The 24408-nt window shown below is 43.0% G+C and overlaps 1 protein-coding gene across 2 annotated transcripts in view; it reads right to left on the bottom strand.

Moving 5' to 3' along the window:
* The window catches only part of RPS6KA5 (ribosomal protein S6 kinase A5), a 134623-nt gene that overhangs the window by 13972 nt on the left and 96243 nt on the right, over positions 1 to 24408 (bottom strand). For both annotated transcript variants that reach the window (XM_037031087.1, XM_037031088.1), the window contains 7 exons: positions 23161 to 23264; positions 10586 to 10736; positions 7560 to 7721; positions 6247 to 6372; positions 5723 to 5856; positions 4741 to 4834; positions 1291 to 1461 (listed from right to left, as the gene is read on the bottom strand). In XM_037031087.1, coding sequence (XP_036886982.1) covers positions 1291 to 1461; positions 4741 to 4834; positions 5723 to 5856; positions 6247 to 6372; positions 7560 to 7721; positions 10586 to 10736; positions 23161 to 23264 — 942 coding nt within the window. The remainder of the gene's footprint in view (positions 1 to 1290; positions 1462 to 4740; positions 4835 to 5722; positions 5857 to 6246; positions 6373 to 7559; positions 7722 to 10585; positions 10737 to 23160; positions 23265 to 24408) is intronic.

Raw genomic sequence — 24408 nt, 5'->3', positions numbered from 1 at the left:
ATCCATTTGAGACTCATGAGACGACAGATGGCTGGTTATCAAAGAATAAAACATGTGAAAATGAGTTCTATAACCACGGAACAGATCTTTTCAATTAAAAACTACGTGCTTGTTCCTTGTCTACCAAGAAAACATTTAAGCGGTGTGCTTTCACGTTTAAAAATAGCCAACTAATCTCCATGCACAGGGCACCATACTTTTGGTGGGCGTACGTAGGAGGGTGAGAACTGTGATAGGGAAGCCGAGGGGTAGCTATCGGAGCTGCAAGTTCATAAGACAAACTCATTTTTGATTAACTACTAGTAATGTGAACAACAGTAATGGAAAATACATAGACTGAAGTTTAAATACTGTAGGAATCAGTCAATTATGTTTGAATACACACACATGATTCCATTTTAAAAAGCATCTCTTCCTACCAAATATCCAAGATACTTAAATAAAAGCCAAAAATGGTGTTTTTTGAGACATATTCTTTTGTGGTCTAACACAAAGTAAATTATTTTAAATATAACTGAAAATGCATTATAATCACATGGGTAATTAAAATGATGGTCTATTTTAAGGAGGAAATAGTGTAATTTTGCAGACAGTAGGCGATAGTTCATTGTTATTCTTTCATAAACTAGAGGGTTGGCTTTTAAATTTTCATTGTTATTTCGATGATTTTCTAAAAGGAAGGAACTTTCTTATTTTTGATACTAAAAAAGGATCATTCTAGCATTAGAATCTCCTTTATTAACCTTTTCAAAGAAACAGAAAGAAGCTGTTACTCCCGCGTTGCTACACAGTCCCATAAATCTCACAGTACGTGAGCAAGGAAAGCACATATAAGGATGGCGTAAGTAATTCAACCAAGACAACTCTTTGTGCTTTAATACTTAGAACAGAAGTACATACACTCCTATTCATTAGCTAATCAATTTGATTACAAATGTGAAACACAAGGTTTCAAAATATACCATTAAAAAACCCTCTAAAATAATATACGTACAGAAGGGACATTATTTTCTGCTACAAAAATTTCCACTGCTATTTTTAGTCCACAACTGTTGCATAAAGTATTTCTTCCATAAAAGGCTCTCACACTTACAAATACAACCTCAAGATGATCAGCTGGCAAAAAAAGACAAATTTATTTTAGACTGAAATAGAAAAAATAATCCCAGAAACATGATATTTCCAAATTTCTATTTAGCAGAAAGCCCTGACAAAAAAGCCTGCATGTATCTGGGGAATATTTAGTAGTGACGCTGACGCAATGACACAGGAGAGTGCACCCCGTTGTACCTCGGGCTTCAGGTCCCTGTGCACCACCCCAACGTCGTGCATGTGGCTCACGGCGGACACGAGCCTCCGCATGATGTAGCTGGCTTCCGTCTCGCTGAAGTGCTTCTTCTTCTTGATGCGTTCAAACAGCTCACCCCCGTTCAGGAGTTCCATCACTAGGAAAGTATGAAGCTGGGAAAGGAAGAAGAAGAATGTGGAGGGCCTTAATGAAGAAAAGTGTATGAGCATATAAAACATGTATTGACTATTAACGATCACCAATCCATTTAAATAATTCTTTGTTAAAATGATCAGCAGCAATCCTTGTATTTAGAAGAAAGAGCTGGAGCATAATGTGGCTTTTTTAGAATTCTATTTTGGGGATGGAAAATTTCAAGTACTGCAGTGAAGTCTTTATATATTCTTTTCCTGACTAATTCTTTCATTTGAATTCCACTCCAACCCCCTCTACCAAGTTTACATACCTTTCCTGTCAATGTGTGACCCAGCACTGATACTGTGAAATTGGCTGCTTTACATAATACACAGGATTACTGATAATCACTCTTTGAAAGGCACTGCTTGGTGATGTCACTTCAAACCTGCTGCTAGGGCTTCACACGTGACTTTCGGGGCTCTCGTTGTCACCCGTGGCGAAGACCCACTGCTCACTGTGGGTTTATTTTTAATAACTTCTTTGATCCCAATGGCATTATCTTTATTAATCAGTTACATATACTGAATACTTACTATGCTTTCCACAAGGAAAATAACATAGCTATTGAAAGTGAAGGAATTATATTAGCTCTCAAAGGAACACACATGATTTTTAAAATATATCAACTCAATATTCAGATTCAGGTGCTATGCATTATAGCATCAACATCACTCAAAAAACAAAATAGAACATGTTTTCCTTTGAATTAGCAAAATCCAGAAAACTTGCTTCATAAAAAAGATAATCATAACTACATCATCCTGCACCGACTGAGCACCTTGTAAAGGGTGAACAACACTTTCAGGAACAGAACTGTTCTCAGGCTACCAGCGATCAAGCCAATTTGAGTTTCTACATCAGACAAATAAGGTCAAAGTTGAAGGTGTGTTACAAGCACATGCCTGTGAGCTTTAAAAAAATTGGAGGGCAGTACCTACCCTATAGTGGCTCAGAAGACAGGTATTAAGAGTCAACCCCGGATCTGAAGGCCAGTTCTCCCACTTACGACATTGGGGACATTAGTTTACCTCTATGAACTAACTTTAGAACCCCACACAAATAAAATAAACAATGACAAAATGTGTATGAGGTAGCTTGAATAATGGCCCTCCAGAGATGTCCATATTCTACTCCCTGGAACCTGCGGGTGTCACCTGACATAGCAGAGGGACTCCGCTGTCGCGGTTAAGGATCTGGAGATGGCGAGAACGTCTCAATTACCCATCAGAGTCAACAGTGTGAGATGGGATTATGGGAACGAGAGAGGGGAGGGGTGACCAGCCAAGGAGTGCAGGGCAGAAGCTGAAAAAGGCAACTGAACAGGCTGTCCCTTAGGGCCTCCAGGAGGAGCCAGCCCTGCTGACACCCCGACTTTCCACCAGTGAGACTGTCAGATGACACACCTGTGCTGTTTCAGGTTTGTGGTGACTTGCTGCCAACAGGAAATGAATACAGCGGCAAAGCACAAATCATGGCACAGAAAGGAACAGCTCTGCAGCACGGTCGGAGGCTGGGGTCCCGCCCATATTTCAGTCCCCCCGTTAGCTGGAATCAAGACTGCATGGGTTGGGGACAGTCTAGACAACTGTCACCATCATGGATGAAACAACCCAGGATATCAATTGCGTGTTCGAATGAAAACGTATTTGTACTAGTACCTATAAGATTACACCATGAGATAATTTATACCCTAGTGACTTTTGAACATAAAAAGAGCAAATAATAAATATAACGTGTGACATAAAACATCAGGGATGCAGTTCCCGCAATCTGACGTTAGCCTGACAGTCAGAGACTGAATGTCTCTGGCCAGTCCTCCGACTGAAACGCGAACCATTCTCATCAGGAGACTGCCAGGCCCTTCCTAAGCACCTGCCGTGGACGGGGACACACCACCTCCCCGTAGCTGATGAGCCCAATCGTGTGGAGGCAGCAGAGGAGTGGGACGAGCATTTCCTACTGAGTTCTTGCCACAGAGATGTTCTTTTTCTGGCTACGAGAACCAAAGGGTGAGAAGACAGTATTTTTGCTCACCCACCTGATTTGAAAACTGGGCTGCGGAGCAAAGTAATTAAACACTTGCTCTGAGTTGGGCTGCTTGGGTTCGGACCCCAGCGTTCGTACATCCAAACCGTAGGACCCTGTTGCTTAACTTCCCTGAGTTGCAGCTCTCTTACCTCCCAGAGCTGCCGTACGGAGTGACTAGGATAACCGTACAGAGTGTCTGGTACAGCGCCTGGGCCACGTGAGGCATGACAGTCAAGAGCGGCAGTTCTGACGGTCATGCTGCCGCTGCCGCCTGGTTTCACCAAGACGTACCACTCGGGGCGCGGAACTCGGGGAAAGTTCAGTGCGGGGGAGAAGTGGGCCACCGCTCTCCTAGCACATGGATGTCACAGCAGCACAAGGACAGAGCCCAGGACCAGAGACCAGGTTTTCCCACGAGATTTTCACTGAACTGCTATGTGACCTTGGACTAGTCCTGTGACCCTCCTGAATCTCAGCTTCCTCTTGGGTAAGACCATGATTGTTTTAGCTCTGTGCCCAGCACGGTGTCCTGAGTGGGCTGTGTCCTCCCACCGGCCCCAGAGGAAAAGATAACTGCAGTGCAGCGACTGCTGCTGTGGAAGATGGCAGTGGGGGCCTGGGGAGGAGACACGGGCCTAACACAGTGGTGCTGCCCTTGTATCCAAAGTTACACGCATCTGTGTTAGGCTTCTGTGAAAAATCAGGACTGGGAGCGGAAGTAGAGGGGGAAGCAGGACATGGCCTGTGGTCTGAGCGGAAATTGCCACATGCACTAAGAAAATGAAAGGGACGTATGTTTGCCTTTCTGCTTCCTAGTTACTCTTTAGCTTGCTCTGAGTAGGCTTAAGGCTCTCTAGGTTCTCTTCTGTAAGTGAAAGGAAAGTTGAAGGCTTAAAGTGTCTGAGTCCTGAGAGGTACGAGCAATTAAACTATGGTGACAGCAGCTGAACCGGTAATAAGCACGATGCGGTTGGTGGCAGTGGCCCTGGGCTCCTGGCCCTTTGTCCTCCTCCCATGTCACACATGACTGCCACTGCAGGAGGAACGCAGAAGCGAGAGGATGCGTTGCTTACGTACGGGGTGTGTAAGTGTGCGCAGTAGCTGCTCTGTCCTCTGCAGTGTCTGCGTGTCACCCCACATTTCTAACTCTGACCCAGCAGCACCCACTGAACTGGTAAAAAGTAGAGACTTCAATGTGAATATGCACAGAAAAAAATGTGGAATACCTGATCATGAAAAACCTCATGCAGTTTCACGATGTTGGGGTGTCCTTCACAGAGTTTCAGAGCTGTGATTTCTTTCTGAGTATTGGCTTCCATCCTACAAGATGAAACAGTTCGTCTCTACAGACCTCTTCACCGAGTCTTTATGTCAGTATCGCGCCAACCCTGGCTTCGTTTTTATTTACAGTGTGTTCAGAACAGAAGCATCAAAGTAGCAGCATGAAACTGCCACGAAAGTAATGAGTCACACGACCCGCCCGCACACATGGTGCTTTATTCTTGAGGAGAGATTGTTTCTGAGTCAGAAAAGAGCTAGTAACACAAAGAAATGGATGCCCTACTTGCCCGACAATTTGGTAATAAGAATATACAATTATGGAGATAATAATCAGTTATCAAAACAACTAGTGGTTCTCAAAGCTCCCAGTACATTGCTCAATAATTTTTTTTAAAAAGTATTTCAAATATACAATGAAAGGAATGACAACAGCTGCTGAACTCACTAAGCAAGTCTGATTAAATATCACTTAATTATGTTTGCTCATAATAAAGTCAAAAGCATAGTGTACTATGATTTATGTCAAAAATGAATCTGTTGCCCTGGCTGGTGTAGCTCAGTGGATTGAACGCGGGCCTGCAAACCACACGATTGCGGTTCAATTCCCAGTCAGGGTACATGCCTGGGTTGCAGGCCGGTTCCCTGCAGGCCAACTCCCAGCAGGGGGCGCACAAAAGGCAACCATACATTGATGTTTCTCTCCCTCTCCTTCCCCTCTAAAGATAAATAAATAAATAAAATCTTAAAAGAAAAAAAGAATGAATCTGTTTATCAGAAAATATTCATTAGAGTTAGAAGTATAACAATATGAATGGCTAAATCTGTGTATACAATATACTATTGATTTCCTTTTAAATAAAAATCTCCATTTATAGAATCCATTGACCAGGAGGAATACATAAGACAGACTATCAGAAAGGGTCATACCTTTTGCTAATTATTTTGACTGCAAATGCTTGGTTACTTTTTCTATGTATGCACTTTCGACAAATGGAAAAACTTCCTTCTCCCAATGGTTTGTCCTTCAGATCTAGGTCATAGTGTTGATAGAATGGAGAGTCCTGATGAGAAACCAACATCATTTAACTTAAGAAAATATTAATACACATGGGATCAATAAAACTGTAAAGGAATAGGACATTATTAATGTTAATAAACATGAGTGGAATTCATTTATAATCTTCTAAAATTTATCTTTAGCTCATGTCTGTGCTTACTTATGTAACTTATTGAGAAATAAAGACATAATTTCTATTATTGTAAACAGAGCTCATTTACACTGATGCCAATAATTCTCTAGGGCAAATATTGCTATCTCCATTTATTCACTTCTGAAAATCGCATCTTGGTCAAATAGTAAGTCCATTACATTTACTAGACTTCAGAATGTGAATCGGTATTAGTACCGAAACCCTTCTGAACACGCCATTTAACGGACCACACCCACGTACCTTCATCATCGCGCTCCGGGCAACATTGGTCATGCCAGGACGTTCCACTGCCACCTGAAACTGAAGCGGGTCTGTGACGGCTGCATTGCGCTTGAAGAGAATGGAAGGGGCAACAAAGGAATAGCCCTGAAACACAAAGGCAAAGGCGAAGAACAAAGATTTGAAATTTTCCAGTTTCACATGGACTAGACTGCAGCAAATTTTTTAAGTGAGGAAAAAAATAATAATAAAGACTCAAACATTTGTTAAGATGATTCTAATTTCATATTAGTTGTCATCTAAAATGTGAAGTTATTTCAAGTTAAAAGAAAAAATGCTTTTCAGAAGGCGATAATGCCATCTTCTGGTAGAATTAAACCGATTCAAATGACAGGCAGAACAATACCTGGTCTCTGTTCCACCCCGAAAGTCTAATTCACAACTGTAATTCTTTTGCATTGCTGATAAAAGTTTGTCTGTAAACACAACTAACTTCTCAAAAAAGGCAGAGTTAAGGTATTAAGCAAAGCGGTCCAAGTGACTGTTCTCCAAACCAGAAAAAGAGCAAGTTTCATTCCAGTTGGTTTCTAATACAACAATTATTTGACTCATTATATTTCCTTAGACTAATTAACTATAAAATTGAGTTTTGGAAAAGGAATATAGTGGCAGAACGATGTCCTGAACCAGAAGTGACACACTGATGGGTGACTAACCTTTTCAAGCTAGAATATTCACCAGTTCAATGAACATTTTTTAAAACACCCACCGCGTGCTGGACTCAGGGACGTGGATGATGACAGGCAGGGTCCCGACGGCCCAGCGCAGCCGTGCTAACGGTGCACTCATGGACGTCAGAGGAGCGACGCCATGACGCCACTCAGGAGTCAGGGCACTTCACCTTAACTCTGAGAAAGATCCCTTTCTTCATATAAAAGCCTTTCTAAAAATTTTATAAGATCACAGTTAAGATTATTCACTGATGACACCGACTCAGATAATACTGTTTATGAACTAAAGAATATTTTATATGAATAGAGGTGAAATAAACTAGTATTGTATTTTCTATGAAACAGCCTGAAAAGAAACAAAATTTCAGAATAAAAATTAACTTTTTTTGTATCAAAACCACAAAAACAATGTTTTCTATTTAACAAACCATAAGCTTCAGTTAACAGTTTGCAAATCTCTGTATTTAGTAATTTTGAAGAGGTTAGAGAATTCTGTTTTGAAAATGCCAAGATAAATCCTCACACAAGAAGTTAACCTTTCCTTTCAAAGCTTGCTCGGCCAAGGCACATGCGCGCTGTGGGCACGCGCGGCCCGGAGATTACCTGAAAGAGCCTCTCGGAGCTCTGGGGCAGCGCTGCGGGGGAGTAGGTGGGATCCATTTCTGTGAACTCTTCTGCAAAGTTGCTCACATCTAGTTCATCTCGGATGACTGGTTTAAATGGTGCGGGCACTTTTTTGGCAGCTAAATCATCCCAATTTATTTTCTAAAACAAAAGAAGAAAATTAGTACAAAGTAGAAATCAGCAAAGCCAAAAGGTGTCTTCTAAGAATAACAAAGCCAGGTTAGGATTTTAACTGATCAGCAGAAAGAGAGGCATGTATTTCAAACTAACGATTAAACATAAACATTTTTGTAAGTATGAGCACCTTTCCTGACTGCCTCCTATGGCTCCAGCCAATGCTGGGCCTGGTGTGGAGCCTCCCCATGTCCTCTAGGGGGCACCAGGACACCTTAGTCTACCAGCAGGGACAAAAGCAAAATCACTTTTGTTCTTAGAATCCTGAGAAAAGTGTTAAGTCAAAACAAAACTAAACTAAACAAACTGTAATAAAGGGCTTTAAAATGCTCTGTGGATATGACTATTAAGTCTAAAGGTATAGTCCTACTTTCTAGAAACAGTGTTAATTAGCTTTCCTGCTGGTCATCTGGACAGATTAGAAAATAAACTCACTGTAAGTCATACGTTTGTTGAAATGGTGCTACCACACTGATGAATCATTCTGTCCTCATTCACTGCATTCAAACATTGTGAACACACCTCTTCTCCTCCCCGTGGAATAATCCCAGCCCCTTTTCGCCCAGATCAGACACTGGCTTGTATTATTCAAATTCAACCCCTGCCTTGAATCAATCCTTCTGTCACTTAAAACAACATCAGATGATACTTACTGAATAGTATATTCAGATATCCTATTTATATATTTCTCCAAATCTGAATTGTCTTCACTGATAGTGAGATATACCATTATTTTATGTACCACTAAGAAAGGAAAAGCATTACCAATCAGAATAGTAAGATGCTGTCCACTGTAAAATGCATACTGATTTCAGAGGTGGTAAACTGTGATACCTGCATTTCCAGGTTGACAACATTCAATGTTTAATCAACAGAAAATGCTTACTACGCCCTCTTGTGGAGGCAACGGAGATAAAATCACTAAGTTACAGATTCTCAATTTTCTCAGCCAGTGTAAGTTTTAGAGGTCATTCAGTTTGTCTCTTTTATTTGATTCAGATAGGAATTGAAACCTGGAAGTAACTAACCATTTCACTTAAATGTTAGCTAGTGGAAGGCTCAGGACTCAAACAGCCTCCTGACTTTCCAGTTAGTGTCCTTTCCTCTATGTGGCTCTAACATTTTCCATTATGATTTGAGAGTAAGGAGGTAATTAAAGAAATGTGTTGTTGGCAGAGCACGTAGTTGAATGCTATTATGATCTTCTCCACCTCTACTCCATTTAGGTCTTCATGAGTAGAAGTCTGGCTTTTTCCTAAAGTGTCCTTATCACTCAAAAAGTCAGGGCAGCCCTGGCTGGTGTGGCTCCGTGGATTGGGCGCGAACCTGTGAACTGGAGGATCGAGATTCGGTTCCCAGTTAGGGTACGTGCCTGGGTTGCGGGCCAGTTCCCAGCGGGGGATGCATGAGTGGCAACCATACATTCATATTTCTCTCCCTCTCTCTTCCCCTTCCCCTCTAAGGATAAATAAATAAAATCTTTAAAAAAAAGTCAGGGCAATTAAATAACTAAAATTACTATTTTGAGCTATAAAAAAATTTCTCTAATGTGGAAGATATATTGAAATAGTCACAAATATAGAGAACTACAGAGAAAAAATGCTAGGAAAACATAAATGGGGGGGTATTTTGCTTGAATGCTTTCTTGAATTTTATCTTAGTGATTTTTGAGGCAATCTTCTGCACAAGATATCTGAAATTGTTTGTTTAAACATTAACCTTTCTAGGCCATATGAATCTGTGAAATGTACATACTGAGAAATTAATTTTATTCTAAACATATTTCCCACTATGTTACTGGACTTCTGTAAAATGTACAGTAATATTTTTAAAAATGGTTACACTGAAGGACTGAGATAAATGGGCTTTTCTGAGCATGGAAGTATAGACAGATAATTCTCAATCACTATTTGTTCTTCTATATTAAAAAAAGTAAATAACAACATAAAAGCTTACTCTACAGGAGAGTTTTTTAGTTGCTTTGGTAGCTGTTTTAATTTGTTTTCGTGCTAATAATGTAAAAGCTCAGTTTGCAGAGTAAAAATAAAACGTGAATGGTCCCTTTAGACCATGAATATTTAAGTCAGGTTTGATGACATGATGAAATGACTTCAAAGTCCTCACCTCAGGGCTTTAGAAGTCAAGGTCACAGTACCCCAGGTTGACTGTTTAGACCAAAATAAATGAAACAGCCAACTGAGTCAATTTAACTTTTTCCAGTTATCTAAAATTTTGGTGGCTTTTTCTGGACAAAACTGAGCAAACTAAGTTGAGTAGATGGTTGGAGTTTCGTACAATGGTCTCAATAGGCTTTTTCAGAATAAGAAAAGCACCATCTCAAGTGCAAAGAAAATAAATAACTCCTTGTGTGTTACAGACTTATAACTAAGAAATAGGAAGATTTCAAAACTGTCTATGATTCTCCTGGGAAAAGAAGAGACAAAACCACTATCTAAAAGATGTAACACAGTAGATCATGAACCGAGAGGGAAGTAAAAATACAATAAAAGTCTCCTGAGTCCACATGCTTAAACCTTGGGATCATAATGGAAACTAATATTCAGAAACCCTAACAAACCAGGAGATGAAGAATCCGATGTGATCACAATCCTCCCCATTCCTGCTTCATTCAGGGAGAGAGAGAGCACGTAGGTCTCCACCGGTGGAACTGCGATCCTTTCCAAAGGGTCTCTGTCACTTTAAGAAAAGTGCAGTATATGTGGAAATACGGAGAAAACAATTTCCTCAAGAGCGACCATGCTCATTCATCTCACCGAGAATGCTGAACACTCTAAAACCAGCAGAGCATAGATCTGTTCAATAAATTTCACCTGAAAAAAGAGATGTTCTTTGATTTCATCTGCATCACGTGGACCACATCCCAATCTTTTCTTAGGATCTTTCATCAAAAGACGCTGAATTAGGTCTTTAGCTAAAGCGCTCATGTCTTGGGGATATGGAGGCTCACTTTTTAAGATTCTCCTGTAGGCAGATAAAAGGGCTGTTAAAACAATCAGAGGATGAAGTTATAGTGACAGTATTCTTAGCAAAAACAAGAATCGTACAATACACTGAACAAATATGTTTCAAACTGAACAAAGAAAATGAAAAGAGACAATATGGAATCAAAATATGGAATCAAATTTCTGAAATGCAAATAAGCAGACACAAAAAGTACTGGGTCATTTTCCAATATAAATCAATCCTAACAAGAAGCCGCCACCCCGAATATTTTATTGGAAAGAAACTCAAAGGCAGGCTCAGGACTAGGTTAGACCACCTACCTAGGCATGAAGTAACTCTAGGATCAAAGACTTCACAGTGGAAACAACTCTTGGTAAAATTCAGGGAAGTGAGTCCAGTACCGAGACTTGAAAGGACAAAAGAGAACCCCAATCATAGCCGCCTCACTTCTCTTTCCGTGTGCTGGCGAACATAAGAGGCAGTGGGAATGTAGAGGGGAGGAAGGCCGAGGCGGGGAGTCAGGACCGCTAGGATGCGGCTCAGCTCTTGATATTGGAAAATCAGTACCAGAGCTGGGGGCTTTTTATGAGAGAAAGTTTCTGTTTCCTTACCTAGAAGAAGGCAGGAGCCACTCAAAGATGGAGGCAAGTCTGATCTTTATTAGGACAAGCAAAACAGTAAGAGAATCAAGTTCCTTGACGCAATGTTTGAATTTATTCTAAGGTCACGGAAGAAATCAATACAACCCGAATGGAACTTTGCCCCCTCCCTGCCCTCCCCACAAAGCCAGATCAATAATTTGAGAAAGAAATAATGGAAGGAATGAACTGAAATTAATAAGCTTAACAGAATCTACATTGAGATAAACAGTTACTCCATTATTTGGGTTTGCAACAAGGTTCCCTGTTGTGCACTAAAACATGAGTAGCTGTCATGGAACAAAACAGATAGTAAGTTTCCAAGACAGTATGGTCTAGTAAGAACGTGGACTTCGGAGGCAGACTGAGTTCATACTCAGGTTCAACAAGCTCTGCTGCTTATTGGCCGCAAGACCTTGAGATACTTAATCTCTCTGTTACCTCGGTTTTCTCAACTGTAAAATGGGGTAACAGCCTGCCTAAAATGGGTATTATGACGTTTAAACGAGTTAAGATACGAAGTGCGGTGCCAAGCACAGCGAAGGCCGGATAAAGCGAGCTGCGGTAAAGACTCCCCCCTAAGGCAACTCATGAAACAGACGGCAGCGAGCAGCCACCGAGAATCTGTGAGATGACGGGAGAGCTGCGATTTTTTGCTAACCCCTCGGCAGTGCTGCTCCTTTCCAAGCTAATTTGACTTCCAGCACTCCAGCCCGAGAACCTAAGAAAACGCCTGTAGAACAAGTAAAACGAGAAGCAGTACCCTCTGCTGCTTTTGATTCTTTAGCGCTCTCCCACCGCTCGCTGCACCAGCATTTTCCGCAGGAGAGACAAGGCCTCTCCTCGGATCAGGCGCCTGCAGGTGCAGCGGACACTGGGAGCCCTGTCCCTCAGGGAAAAACAAGCACAGCCTTTTCCATTTTCTCCACCTTCAAGGTACCTTTGCAGGCAAGAATTTGTTGTGTAAGAGGATCAGACTACAGATACATTGTTGCTGACGTCCACTTTCCTGCACCAGGGTACAGGCACAGCACTGGCTGGCATCCTCTGCCTTCCGACCCCATGCTGGCTATTACTCTCACCCTGAGCCATCTGCCGTTTACTGGAAATCTACTCCATGCCAGGCGCTGAGGAAAGGAACGGTCAGTCACACTGACCATGTGAGTTCAGCCACAAAAGGAGAAACATGGAGAGAGCAGTGAGCACCGAAAACAGGGATGGCCCCACCGGAATGCCAAAACTGGAGAGAGGAGCAGAAGAAGACCTGTGTCACCTCGGGGCACACAAACCACAGCATCGGTGTGCAGCCAGCGTGTGTGGCGGGTGCCCCTTGTGGGGAGCCAGAGTTCTAGATTCGGATGAGGCCGAGATTGGATTGTGAAGACACTGAGTGGAAATCGGAAAGAATTCCTGTTGAATTCTTCCAACAGGGAACATGGAGAGCAAGCAGGGTGGCCCCCAACCCTCGCCTTTCCTGAGTGAAGATCACAAGGCCAGAACCAGCAGTAGACCCTCGCAGATGGTGCGGGACAACCGCCAAGCTTGGACAAGCGAAAGCAAGAGCCACGCCAGAGACTCCTCCTGATGTCTCGGTAAATGGGGTGGCACAGGGTTCCCTTAGCAGATGCGGGGTGCCGAAGCCTTTCCCTGGTAGGGAACCGGACATCAGGAAGAGAACCGGAAATGGGGGTAGTAGAGAGGAAGGGCTCGCAGCAGGCTTTCGCCTTTTCTCCACGGAAGGATGATCTCAGATTTACCTTCTTATAGTTTCCTTGAAATGCATGAATCAGAAATGTGAAATGCCAGCCATGCCCTGTCATTGTGAAGTCACCGACAGGTGAACTGCACCCAGCCTGAGAGGTGTTGAGTGGGCACGTGAACCCGGAGGGTTTTCTGGTCCAGGACTATTAAACCACTTTCAAAAAACTGCAGCTTCTCAGTGTTATCACTCATCCCTAAGGGCATCCTTGTGTGGCGGGGTGGGAATTAGAAGACACAGTTCCTGTGCTGAGCTACCCATGCTGGTGTGGTCCACACGCACCACCTGACTCATCACTATAGGCTGAGTGCGTCCTTTCCAGGCTGGGAAACCAGGTCTAGGTGGTTGGAGGGACCCAAGGACACATTTGATGTTGTCACTAACGCCGGTTCACTCTGCTTCCTGACCTGTATTTTTCTAGAAAGCTAAGTAAACTGGTACCCTGGTTTTCTAGGGCTCTAAACTGGCTACCTTCCTAGGGGGTGCTGCAGAGGGCAAATTAATAATGCAGTACGATATGAAGCAGGTGCAAAGAGATCTAAGGGACAATGAAAGAAGATAGAGAGCCGAGGGAGGTAGGTGCCAGGGAAGGGCCACTTGCACTCCAGCCCGAAGCGGCTGCTGCGCTCACGTGGACAAGTATGCAGACGAACAGCTACTGTGGCAGACATGAACAGATTGGGGTTAACTAGTTCAACAACCCAGAGAAATAGATGCTGCTATTGGGTGCAAAAATACCTAAAATGAGGGAAAAAAGAAAAAATCAAAAACACTGATTGGGCATTAAGAAGGCTTTATAAAATATACCAGTAAAGGATTTTATCATAAAGACATGAGAAGAATAAGAAAGCCAAGAAATGTATATATAATTTCTTTTTAAAACATGGTAAGAAATACTGATACTTGTAGTTTTTCTATACACAACTCTGAATGCAACACATCCATACACAGACATTTTAATGACAAATGAGCTAATTGAAGATGATACTGAGTAATTAACATGGATGAAATACAAAAAAATTCAACAAATTACTGCTTGATTCCATTTTAGCATACTATACTACATCCCGCAAAATCAATGTATGAAAATAATCACCTAAAGAGAAAACATATCTTTGGAGGACAAAGAAACGAACTACCTAAACCTCTTGTAAGGACCCAAGGTGGTCAGACTTCTGAGGTGATCCCTAATGATCACTTTGTGTCCGGGGCCTTGTGCAACACCCGCCCCCTCCCCGCGCTTAGAGGGGCTGCACCTACAGACTTCCTCACACCCAACAGTAACAAAAGAGATGACGGGATGCCACTTTCATGATTAGGTTACAGAACATTCCGTCTTCCCAGTGGGCTCGCCCTATTGCCTTGCTAGCTTGCACGCTTTGAAGAAGCAGGCCACCATGCGGGAGGGGCCCACACGGCAAGATGGTCTTCAGCCAATGGCCAGCCAGGAACGGATGCTTTATTACTCCAGCAACCCTGAGGACCTGAATCCTGCCAACCACCAGAAGGGCTTGGAAGCAGATCCTTTCCCAGCTGAGCCCAAAGAGGAATACAGCCCAGCCAACACTTGGTGCCATACGAGTGACCTTGAAGTAGAGGAATTAGCTAAGCTTTGTCCTGATTCCTGACACACAGAAACTCCTAACATAATAAATCTATGTTGTTTTCACACATTTCAGGTCACTTGTTTCTTAGCAATGGATAATGGATAACCAATACAAGGCCACACACCAGATACTTCAGACCTGGAAAGCTGTCTGGTCTCTGGGGCACCGATCCAACTCTGCCACAGTAGCTGCAATGCAGCCGGAGGTGATTCACGCCCGCCAGAGCTCGGCTGTGGCTGATAAAATGTACGGGTGGGCACTGAAATGCCAGCTCTGCACGTAATCTGCACGTGTCACAGGATATTGCTCCTCTTTTGAGTTTTTAAACCACTTCAGAATATAAAATCCAGCCCTGGCTGGTGTAGCTCAGTGGATTGAGCTCGGGCCTGCAAATCAGATGATCACGGTTTGATTCCCAGTCAGGGCACATGCCTGGGTTGCAGGCCAGTTCCCAGCAGGGGAGGCATGAGAAGCAACCATACATTGATGTTTCTCTTCCTCTCTCCTTCCCTTCCCCTCTAAAGATAAATAAATAAAATAAAATAAAAAAAGAATATAAAATCCATTCTTTTTTTCCAAACTATAAGAGAAAGTTTATTTAGAAAGTTACAGAGCCAAAAGAAGAGCTCTTGAGGCTTAGGAGAGAGAAAGGCGAAGGTAATCTGCCTGGGGGAAGGAGAGGGGGAGGGAAAGAGCACCAAGTTCCATTCTTAGCTCAGAGGCCACACAAAAATAGGCCACAGAATGGATTTGGCCAGAGGGCAGTAGTTGGCCAACCCCTGACTTAAATAGTACAATTAGGACTGTTTAGCATCCTTTGGATACTACTGAGACCTGAATTTAATAATGTTATGATAGTACAATGAACATATTAAGAAAGCACATTTTATTGACGGAAAATGAAGAACCAAATAAACACCTCTTGGCAAACATTTTCTACATTTCAAAGGCAGAGAAAGTGAGACAGGCAACCCTGTCAGAGATGGTGGAGCCTCTGCAAATGGAACCTGGGGTCCTGACTCCTAGGGGAGGGCACAGTCAGTCACCACGGTTTACAAAGCCCCAGCACAGCTAAGGGCTCCTGGGGGGGCAGGCAGAAAGGCTGAAGGAGGTGCCAGAGTCTGGGTGGGCGCCTTCCCGTGCAGCGGCAACACGAGCCCTACAGGAAGTTCTACACGGAAAGGCAACAAAAGCGAGTAGGGGAGCAAGAAGAGCACATGTTACAAACATGAAATAAAAATAAGAAATAGACTCACAGAAAAGCTGAAGAGCAATCATTCAAATCTATAATGGCGATAGTTTAGTATTTCTCCAAACTGGTACCGAGCCATGAGGGATTGGGAAATGATTTCATATAAATAGTAAGAGAACTACAAAGGGCTACTGCCGATGAAATCAGTGTCAAATACCTAAAGCAACATCTGGAAGAAATGACAGAACTTCCCTGTGTTCTTCAGGGGACAGAACCGAGACTGACATGCAGATCAGAAGAAACTAGTTTCAGCTTATTTTAAGTGGGAAAAATTCCTGTATAATTAAAGTTGTTCCAAGGAAGGGGATTCCTTGAAAACACCTTACACACCGTGGCTTCCATTCACCAATGGCACTTAGAGAGAAAGGAGGTGACTCTCGGGGACACAATGATGGGGTCCTTACATCACTGAGAAAGTTGTACTGTCATTCTAAGTTCCTTTACTTTGAAATATGATGCCCAGAAAAACAATCTGTTCTGCTGTTAGGCTACCTGTAAACACCGATAGGCAAGCAGACAACTTGGAAAACACATTATTTTAACGCACCCCAAGTAAAAACTATAAAAAATATTCAGAGTTCAGGGAAGATTATAATAATTGAGGAATGGAAGACTTCAATGATGAGAAACAGCCCTGGTTAATTAAGACTTCGGAGATAAGATAATGGTACATTTATCTTAATGGTGCATATTTTTAGAAGAACAGACTGAACGATTTGACACCAGGAAAGAGCATCAGAATGGTTACCTTGAAAGCAAAAGGTAATGTAAGACAATTCAGTCCTACACTGTTTACGTACTTCAGGAACAAAATAATAAATGCCACAAAAAAACCATGGAATCATAAGTTCACATCAATATTTCATTAAACAAAATATTAACATGACACAGAGAATAATGAATTGATTAGAGGGGAAAACCCTACTTAAATTCTTGAAAACTCCGCTCCAGTTTTAAGATCTTAGGACTCTGACTCCAGATCTCCTTTCTCTCAAACCGGAACGCCAACCGGCTGAACTAAAGGCGAGAAAGGCCACTTAAATGTGGACATCGCTTGGTTCAGAACGTTCCTGCCATCAGAAGCAGCAGGCGCTCTCCCCACGGGCACGCCTGTCGGGGAGGGAAGCCTGACCAAGAAGACTGCTGTGTCTTAGAGGCAAAAAGAGGAGAATCACTCAGAGGGGCCACCACTTCACGTTGTCCGGTTATGGCCACCCTTTGCATCTGTCGCCCTGACACCTGTGGCCTTGCAAGGGGACTGGGATTTTCAAGACTGTAGCCAAGGTTTTTTACAATTCTGGGACATTTTCAAACAAACAGCCATTTAGGATAAGCCGAGTCATATTTACGGCTTTCAACAATAGTCATGATTTTCACTCTAAATTTAACAAGAAGGGGAAGAGAGTAGTCGAAGAACATGTACGAATGACCCATGGCCATGGACAACAGTGTGGGGATGGACTGTGGGGGTGGGGTGGGACAGAGGAGGGCAAAGGGGGCGAAGTTGGGACAACTATAGTAGAACATTTAAATAAATAAATAAATTTAACAGGGAATATTCTGATCACATAACTTCAGTATTAAATAGCTGGGATAGTAAGAAATTACTCATTTCCTACTCCAGTCTGTAAAATGTTCATTTAAGTTTTTTAACTGGAGTAAAACTGAGGCACAGTTCTCTCCCCACATACAAAGTGCACAACTTGGTGAGCTCTGACACACACACATACCCGTGGACCCATCACCGCGATCAGGATAATGAACACACCCAACGCCCTCCTCACACCCCTCTGTTGTCAGTGCCGCCCTCCTCCCAGGAGACTGCCCTTCCATCAGTCCCCACACCTGCGCTAGTTCACGCTCCCAGGCACTCCTGAATGAAGCACGAAGGGGAGGGCAGATCACTGTGACAAAAGAGCCCCCAAATGTATGCCACTAATCTTCCTCCCAGACTTCCCCAAAGGGACCTGCAGCCTTTTACCAGAAATATCAGACCTTTCAGGGACGACTGGACACCAGTTCTGAACTGACAGGTTTTCCAGAAGGCCCAAAACATCCCTGTGGCCCGCCAACCAGGGTAAGGACTTGTGGGAGTCAGGTGGTCGATGGTGTTCAAGCATAGGCCCATCTCACGGTGGACTCAGTGGGTCTCCGAACCCAGCCGAGGGCTATTTCTGCAGGTCCAGAATGCATAATTGGAACAGACATCCCTAGCAGCTGGCAGAATCCCCACACTGGTTCCCTGACCTATGGAGTTGGGACAATTACAGGTGACAAGGCCAAGTGGAAGCCATTAGAATGGTCTCTACATAGAAAAATGGTAAACCAAAAGCAATACTTTGTTTCTGGGGGGCTGCCAAGACAAGTGCCACCATCAAAACTTTTCAAGTTTTCAAAAACTTGAAAGAGGGAGGAGTGGCGATTCCCATTCAGTTCGCCTATTGGCCTGTGCAAAGACAGGCAGACCCTGGAGAATGGCAGTAGATCGTACGTCTCAACCAGGTGGTGAGTCCAATGCAGCTGCTGTTCCAGATGTGGTTCCATGGCTGGAGCACATTAACGCATCCCTTGGTACCCGGTACGCTGCTATTGATCTGGCATATGCCTTGTTTCTCCATCCCTGTGCACGAGGCCCCCCAAAAGGAGTTGCTTTCAGCGGGCAAGGCCAGCAATGTGCCTTCACTGTCCTGCCACAGGGGCCTACCCACTCTCCAGCCCAATAGCACAATCTAGTTTGCGAAGATCTTGATTACCTTTCCCTTCCATAAGATACCACACCGATCCACTATATTGATGACTTTACGCTGATTGGCCCCAGTGAGCAAGAAGCACCATTACTGTGTGAGAGTGTGGAAAATAAATTTGCCTAGCATTCAGGGGCCTTCTACCCTCAATGATTTCTACAAGTGCACTGGTGTGTGGCAATGTCAAGATATGCCTTCCAAGGTGAAGGACAAGCTGTTGCATCTGACCCCTCCTGCAACACAAAGGAAGCACAGTGCCAAATGCCTTCAGATTTCGGAGGCAACATATTCCTCATCTGGGCGTATTACTCTGGCCCATCTACAGAGTGACCTGAAAAGCTGCTGCTGAATGGGGCCTAGAACAAGACCAGGCCCTGCAACAGGTCCAGGCTGCTGGCCGAGCTGCTCTGCCACTTGGGCCACGTGATCCAGCAGGTCCAGTGGGGCTTGAGGTGTTGGTGTAGACGGGGATGCTCTTCAGACTCTGGCTGCCCCGATAGATGAACTGCAACACAGGCCCCCAGAATTTTGGAGCAAAGCCTGTCATCGTTGGCAGATAACTACACCCCTTTTGGGAAACAGCTACTAGTCTGCTACTGGGCCCAACAGAGACTAAATGATTAATTATGGCCCCCACTCCGGTCACATTCAACCTGGGATGCCCGTCCTAAACTGAGAGTCATGTGATGGACGAAGCCACAGAGTTGGGCATGCACAGCAACACTCCCTCGTCACACGGAAGTGGACGCATGAGACTGGGCCTGAGCGGGCCCTGAAGGTGCAAGGCAGTGACACAAAGAAGTGGCCCAAATGCCCATAGTCCCCACTCCCGCTACACTGCGTTCTCTCCGCCAGCCTCACGGGGAGTTCCCTACGGTAGCTGTCGGAAGGGGAGGAGACGCAGGCCACGTTTGCAGGTGGTTTCTATGATAATGCAGGTGCCACTGGAGAGCAGACAGCTGTAGCACTACACCTCCTTTCTGGGACATCTGTGAAGGACAGCATCGAGGGGAAATATTTCCAATGGGCAGAACTCTGAGCAGTGCACCTGGCTGTTCGTTTTGCTTAGAAGGAAAGAAGACCAGAGGTGTGACTTTATACCACTAACTGGGCTGTGGCCGGTGGTTTGTCTGGGCAGTCAGGGGTTTGAAAGGAACATAACTGAGAAATCAGTGAAGAGGAAGTCTGGTTGACAAGAGTATTTAGGGAAGAGGTATGTGGACAGACCTCTCTGAATGGGGAAAAAACACGAAGGTATCTAAGCCCCATGAGAATTTACAACAAAGGGTGACCTTGACGGAGGAGGATTTTAATAATCAAGTGGACAGAATGACCTGTTCTGCGGGTGCCAGTCGGCCTTGTCCTCCAGTCAACCCTATCGTCACTCAGTGGGCTCCTGAACAAAAGGACCCTGATGGTGGGGGTGGAGGCTACAGGTGGGCTTCTACTCACCAAGGCTGACCTGGCTGTGGCCATACTGAGAGCTCAAACTACTAGCAGCAGAAACCAACACCAAGTGCCCAATATGGCATTAATCCCTGGTAATTGGCCAGCCCCCTGGAGGCAAATCAACTACCATGGACTGCTTCCATTATGGAAGGGACAGCATTTCATTCTAGTTAGAACAGACGCTCAGCCCTGGCTGGTGTAACTCAGTGGGTTGAGCACAGGCCTGCAAACTAAAGGATTGCCAGTTTGATTCCCAGTCAGAACACATGCCTGGGTTGCAGGCCAGACCCCCAGTGTGAGGGCATGCAAGAGTAACCACACACTGACGTTTCTCTCCCTTTCTCCTCTCTTTATTTTTTTTCTCCTCTCTTTAAAAATAAAATATTAAAAAAAAAAAGAATAGACACATTCCACACAGCACTGCTTCTGAAATTCACTGGTCTCACCCTGTTCCGCACTGGATGGAATTATGACCTTGTTACCTGTTTTTGTTTGGAGAGTAAGTGTGGTACAAGGAGATGCACATGGCTGTCAAGATGACAAAGGGCGAACTTGTGATGATTAACTTTTCAGCATCACATGACTGGGGCACAGGTGGCCCTGATTAAACATTTCTGAGTGTGTCTGTGAGGGTGGTGTTCCTTCCCCGAGTTTAGCATTTGAATCCCCTCCCTAATGTGGGTGGGTATCATCCAATCCATTTAGGGTCTAAATAGGAAAAACTAAAAGCCTAAAATCAGAGGAGGGGTGGGTTCGGTCCCTTCCTGCTTAACCTGGGATACCCGTGTCTTCTGCCCTCAGAACCACTGGCTTTCCTGGGCCTCCAGCTTGCAGATGGCAGGTGGCAGGACTTCTTGACCTTCATCATTTGTGAGCTGATTCCTTATAATAAATCTCCTTTTAAAAGTCCTACTGTTTCTCTTTCTCTGGAGAAGCCTGAGATAGGCCCTTTATGTAGCCATTCCAGGGAGTACACAGTGGTACCTCATTGTGTTTTAATTTGCATTTCCCTAGAGCCTCATGATTTTGGCCATCTTCCCGTGTGCTTATTTGCCACCATAGATCTTCTTTGGTTAACTGTTTAAACTTTTTGCCCATTTAAAAAAAATAAAGAGTTTTTTTCCCCTTGAGCTTTGAGAGTTCTTCATTTTCTGGATCCCAGTCCTTCCCAGATGGGATTTATAACTGTAGAGCTCAGTCTGTGGCCTGTCCTTCCAGTCTCTCAGCAGTTGCTTTTGAAGAGCAGAATTCTGATGAAGTCCAGTTTATCAATGCTTACTTTTATGGATTACACTTTTTGTGTCATATCTAAGAAATCTTTACCTAATCCCAGGTCGCAAAGATTTATCTTTATGTTTTCTTATAGAAATTCTATAGTGTTAGATTTACATTTAGGTCAATGATTGTTTTAACTTAACTTTTCTATATGGTGCAAAGTATTTATAGAAGTTCATTTTTTCTCCTCATCATAGCCATCATTTAATGAAAAGACTCTCTTTTCTCTACCACATTATCTCCACACCTTTATTTAAAAAATCAGTTGTCTGTATCGGTGTAGTTCTATTTCTGGCCTCTCTATGCTATTTCATTGAATATTTGTCTATCTTGATGCAAACATCACAGTGTCTTAATTCCTGTGGCTTGTAAGTCTCGAAATGAACTTAGGACTACTTTTTCAAAGATGATTTGGCTATTCTAGGTTCTCTGCATTTCTCTAAGACCCAGGTAGTCAATTTCTAGGAATAAAAAAGAAGAAGTCTGCTGGGATTGTGATTGTGGTGAATCTATAGACTAATTTGGAGATAAATCACATCTTAACTATGCTGAGTAGTTCCCACTCACATGTGCTTATCAATACTTAACTGAAGGAATACTTGAGGAGTACCTTCCGCAAATCTCTGAACTTCTCTCTCTGCAGCCCTCTCCTCTCCAACGCTTCGCCTTCGAACTCCATCTGCCTGGGTCTTCCTGGACTCTCAGCTCCATCTCAGCTCTGCCTGGCTCCCCTCCTTGTGCTGCAGCCTGGCCACCTGACGGCAGTGAGCTGGGCAATCTTAGGTCTCACCTCGTGTACTTCCTTCTCTGTGTTCACTAACCTTCACTGCTAGATGTTCCATGTCTTCAGTATTGTTCTTTCCGATATTTTGCCCACTTTAAAAACTGTTTCAGTCAGGATAGTAAATCCGGTTCTTGTTATTTCATCTTGGTAAAAAGGGGAAGTCCCAATTTCTAATTTTTAATGTCAAATCTGTTTTCAAAGTTATAAAATTCAAGTAAAAACAGGACAAAAGCATAACTACTAATTAGTATAATGTTTTATCATTGTTGTCTACTTGTTCATTAACTCATTCCATTCCAACGTATTTATTGAGCTCTGCACAGGAGCCGTGCTGAGTGGCACCGAGCACACAGTGTTGAGGGCCAAGGCCACACACGCCCCTTGCTCTCCCAGAGCTCACAAGCCAGCGGGACAGACCAACGTTAACCAAATAATTATAAGCAAAAATACAGCAATACAATTTCATAACTACTATGAAAGGAAATAGTGCTAAGATAACATGTAACAGGGTGACTTTACGGTATTTGTTTATTCAATTAAGCCTATATACATGAGTTGAAAAACAGCACCACAGTTTACTTGTGTTCAAGTCACAAAGAAATTATAATATGGTTACAGTGGGAAGAAAATGTCCATCAAATAAACATCAATACACCACACACTCACTAGGTTAAGACAATAGGGCAAATGCTTTGGAACACACAAAAATTATGATTTCCTTTTGAAATGTAAGATCTATCTGGGCAAATAAAATATCAAGAAATATAAAGGTTATCTATCTATATCCATATGATTATAAATGGAAATTAGCCACTGAAACATAACTTTGTCTCTCCCCACTCAAAAAATTATTTTTCCCCATCCCCTGAATTACGGAAATTGGATCATTGCCTTTGCAGCAACAATACGTTCATTTCATTTTGTCAGGTCTTACCTCGATATCTCAGCCTGGGAATTCTTCTCCCCATCAACAGTGAAAGGAGACGCTCCAGTGAGTAACTCATACATGAGAACACCTAAACTCCACCAGTCAACTGCCTACAAAACAACAGTGATTTCACTTGACAGAACACTAACTAATGTACAATTTATAAGAAAGAAAAATGAACAAAATAAAGCTACATATTTGGAAAATATTTTAACAAAAAGATTTTGTAAACAGTTTTTTGTGTTTTTTTTTAAGGGGCATCAAATTAGCACATGCAAGAAAGACATTTAGAGAACAAATATTCAGGTACCTTCAGAATAGAATTTAAATAGGCCATCAGTCAATAAGCTAAAAGTGTTTTAATAATTTTCTAAACTATTAATGGTTTTATTTTGGTTAATTTAAAAAGTTTTTCTTTAAATTTAAAATAAATTAAAAATTTTCTAAGTAAGTGAAACCTTTGGACTTAAGATAGAGAGAGGAAAGTACCGACAAACATTTTTAATAATTATGTAGCTCCAATAAATAGTATAAAATTAAAGAACAAAAATTTTAAAAGTCCCATCTAGAGGTATTTTTCTCATAATCACCTAAACCAATTCCTCTTACAGAACCCATCATATACACCTAACAGTCTTAATTTGTGGGATGCATAATGAGATTTAAAATAATGTAAAACAAGATGCGATCTAAACTGAAAACCAATTTGTACAGTAGTTACCTGACCTGAGAACATAGCAAATTACAATAATCTTAAGAATCCTGCTGTATTGGAAATCGCTTCTTTTATAATTACACAAATCAAGGTTTCCATAACAGTTGAATGTAGGTGCTTATTATGCTTATGAGACATTAATTGGACACTGAAATTTTAAACTCTCCTTCCAAATTTCAGAGCCAAGGTTTCAGGGAACAGTGATGCAGAAGTTAAGAGCCTGGAGCTGTCTCAAAGGAAGCACGTGGCAGTGACTCAGGAACAGGACCGGGCAGGCTGAAGTCACAGACCAGGTGCGGGCTGGCCACCCAGCGGGCACTGTGCATGTGTCCCGTCTCACTGAACCAGGTCAGAGTCCTCAAGTTTTCCATGCGCGCCCAGTGACCCCGCTGTATTCTGGACCTCAGGTATGCAGAAATTCTAGGAGCAATATCAGGTTTTCCTCCCTAAAAATTGATTCCATTAGGTCAGAGAAGGTAGTTTTCAACTTTTAATAGGTATAAATTCCTACTAATTTCCTAATAGTTTCAAAGAATACC

This window comes from Sturnira hondurensis, unplaced genomic scaffold (assembly GCF_014824575.4).
Source record: "Sturnira hondurensis isolate 20B ecotype Veracruz unplaced genomic scaffold, ASM1482457v3 Scaffold0021143, whole genome shotgun sequence".
NCBI lineage: Eukaryota > Metazoa > Chordata > Mammalia > Chiroptera > Phyllostomidae > Sturnira > Sturnira hondurensis.
This window is presented reverse-complemented; position numbering and strand designations above follow the sequence as displayed.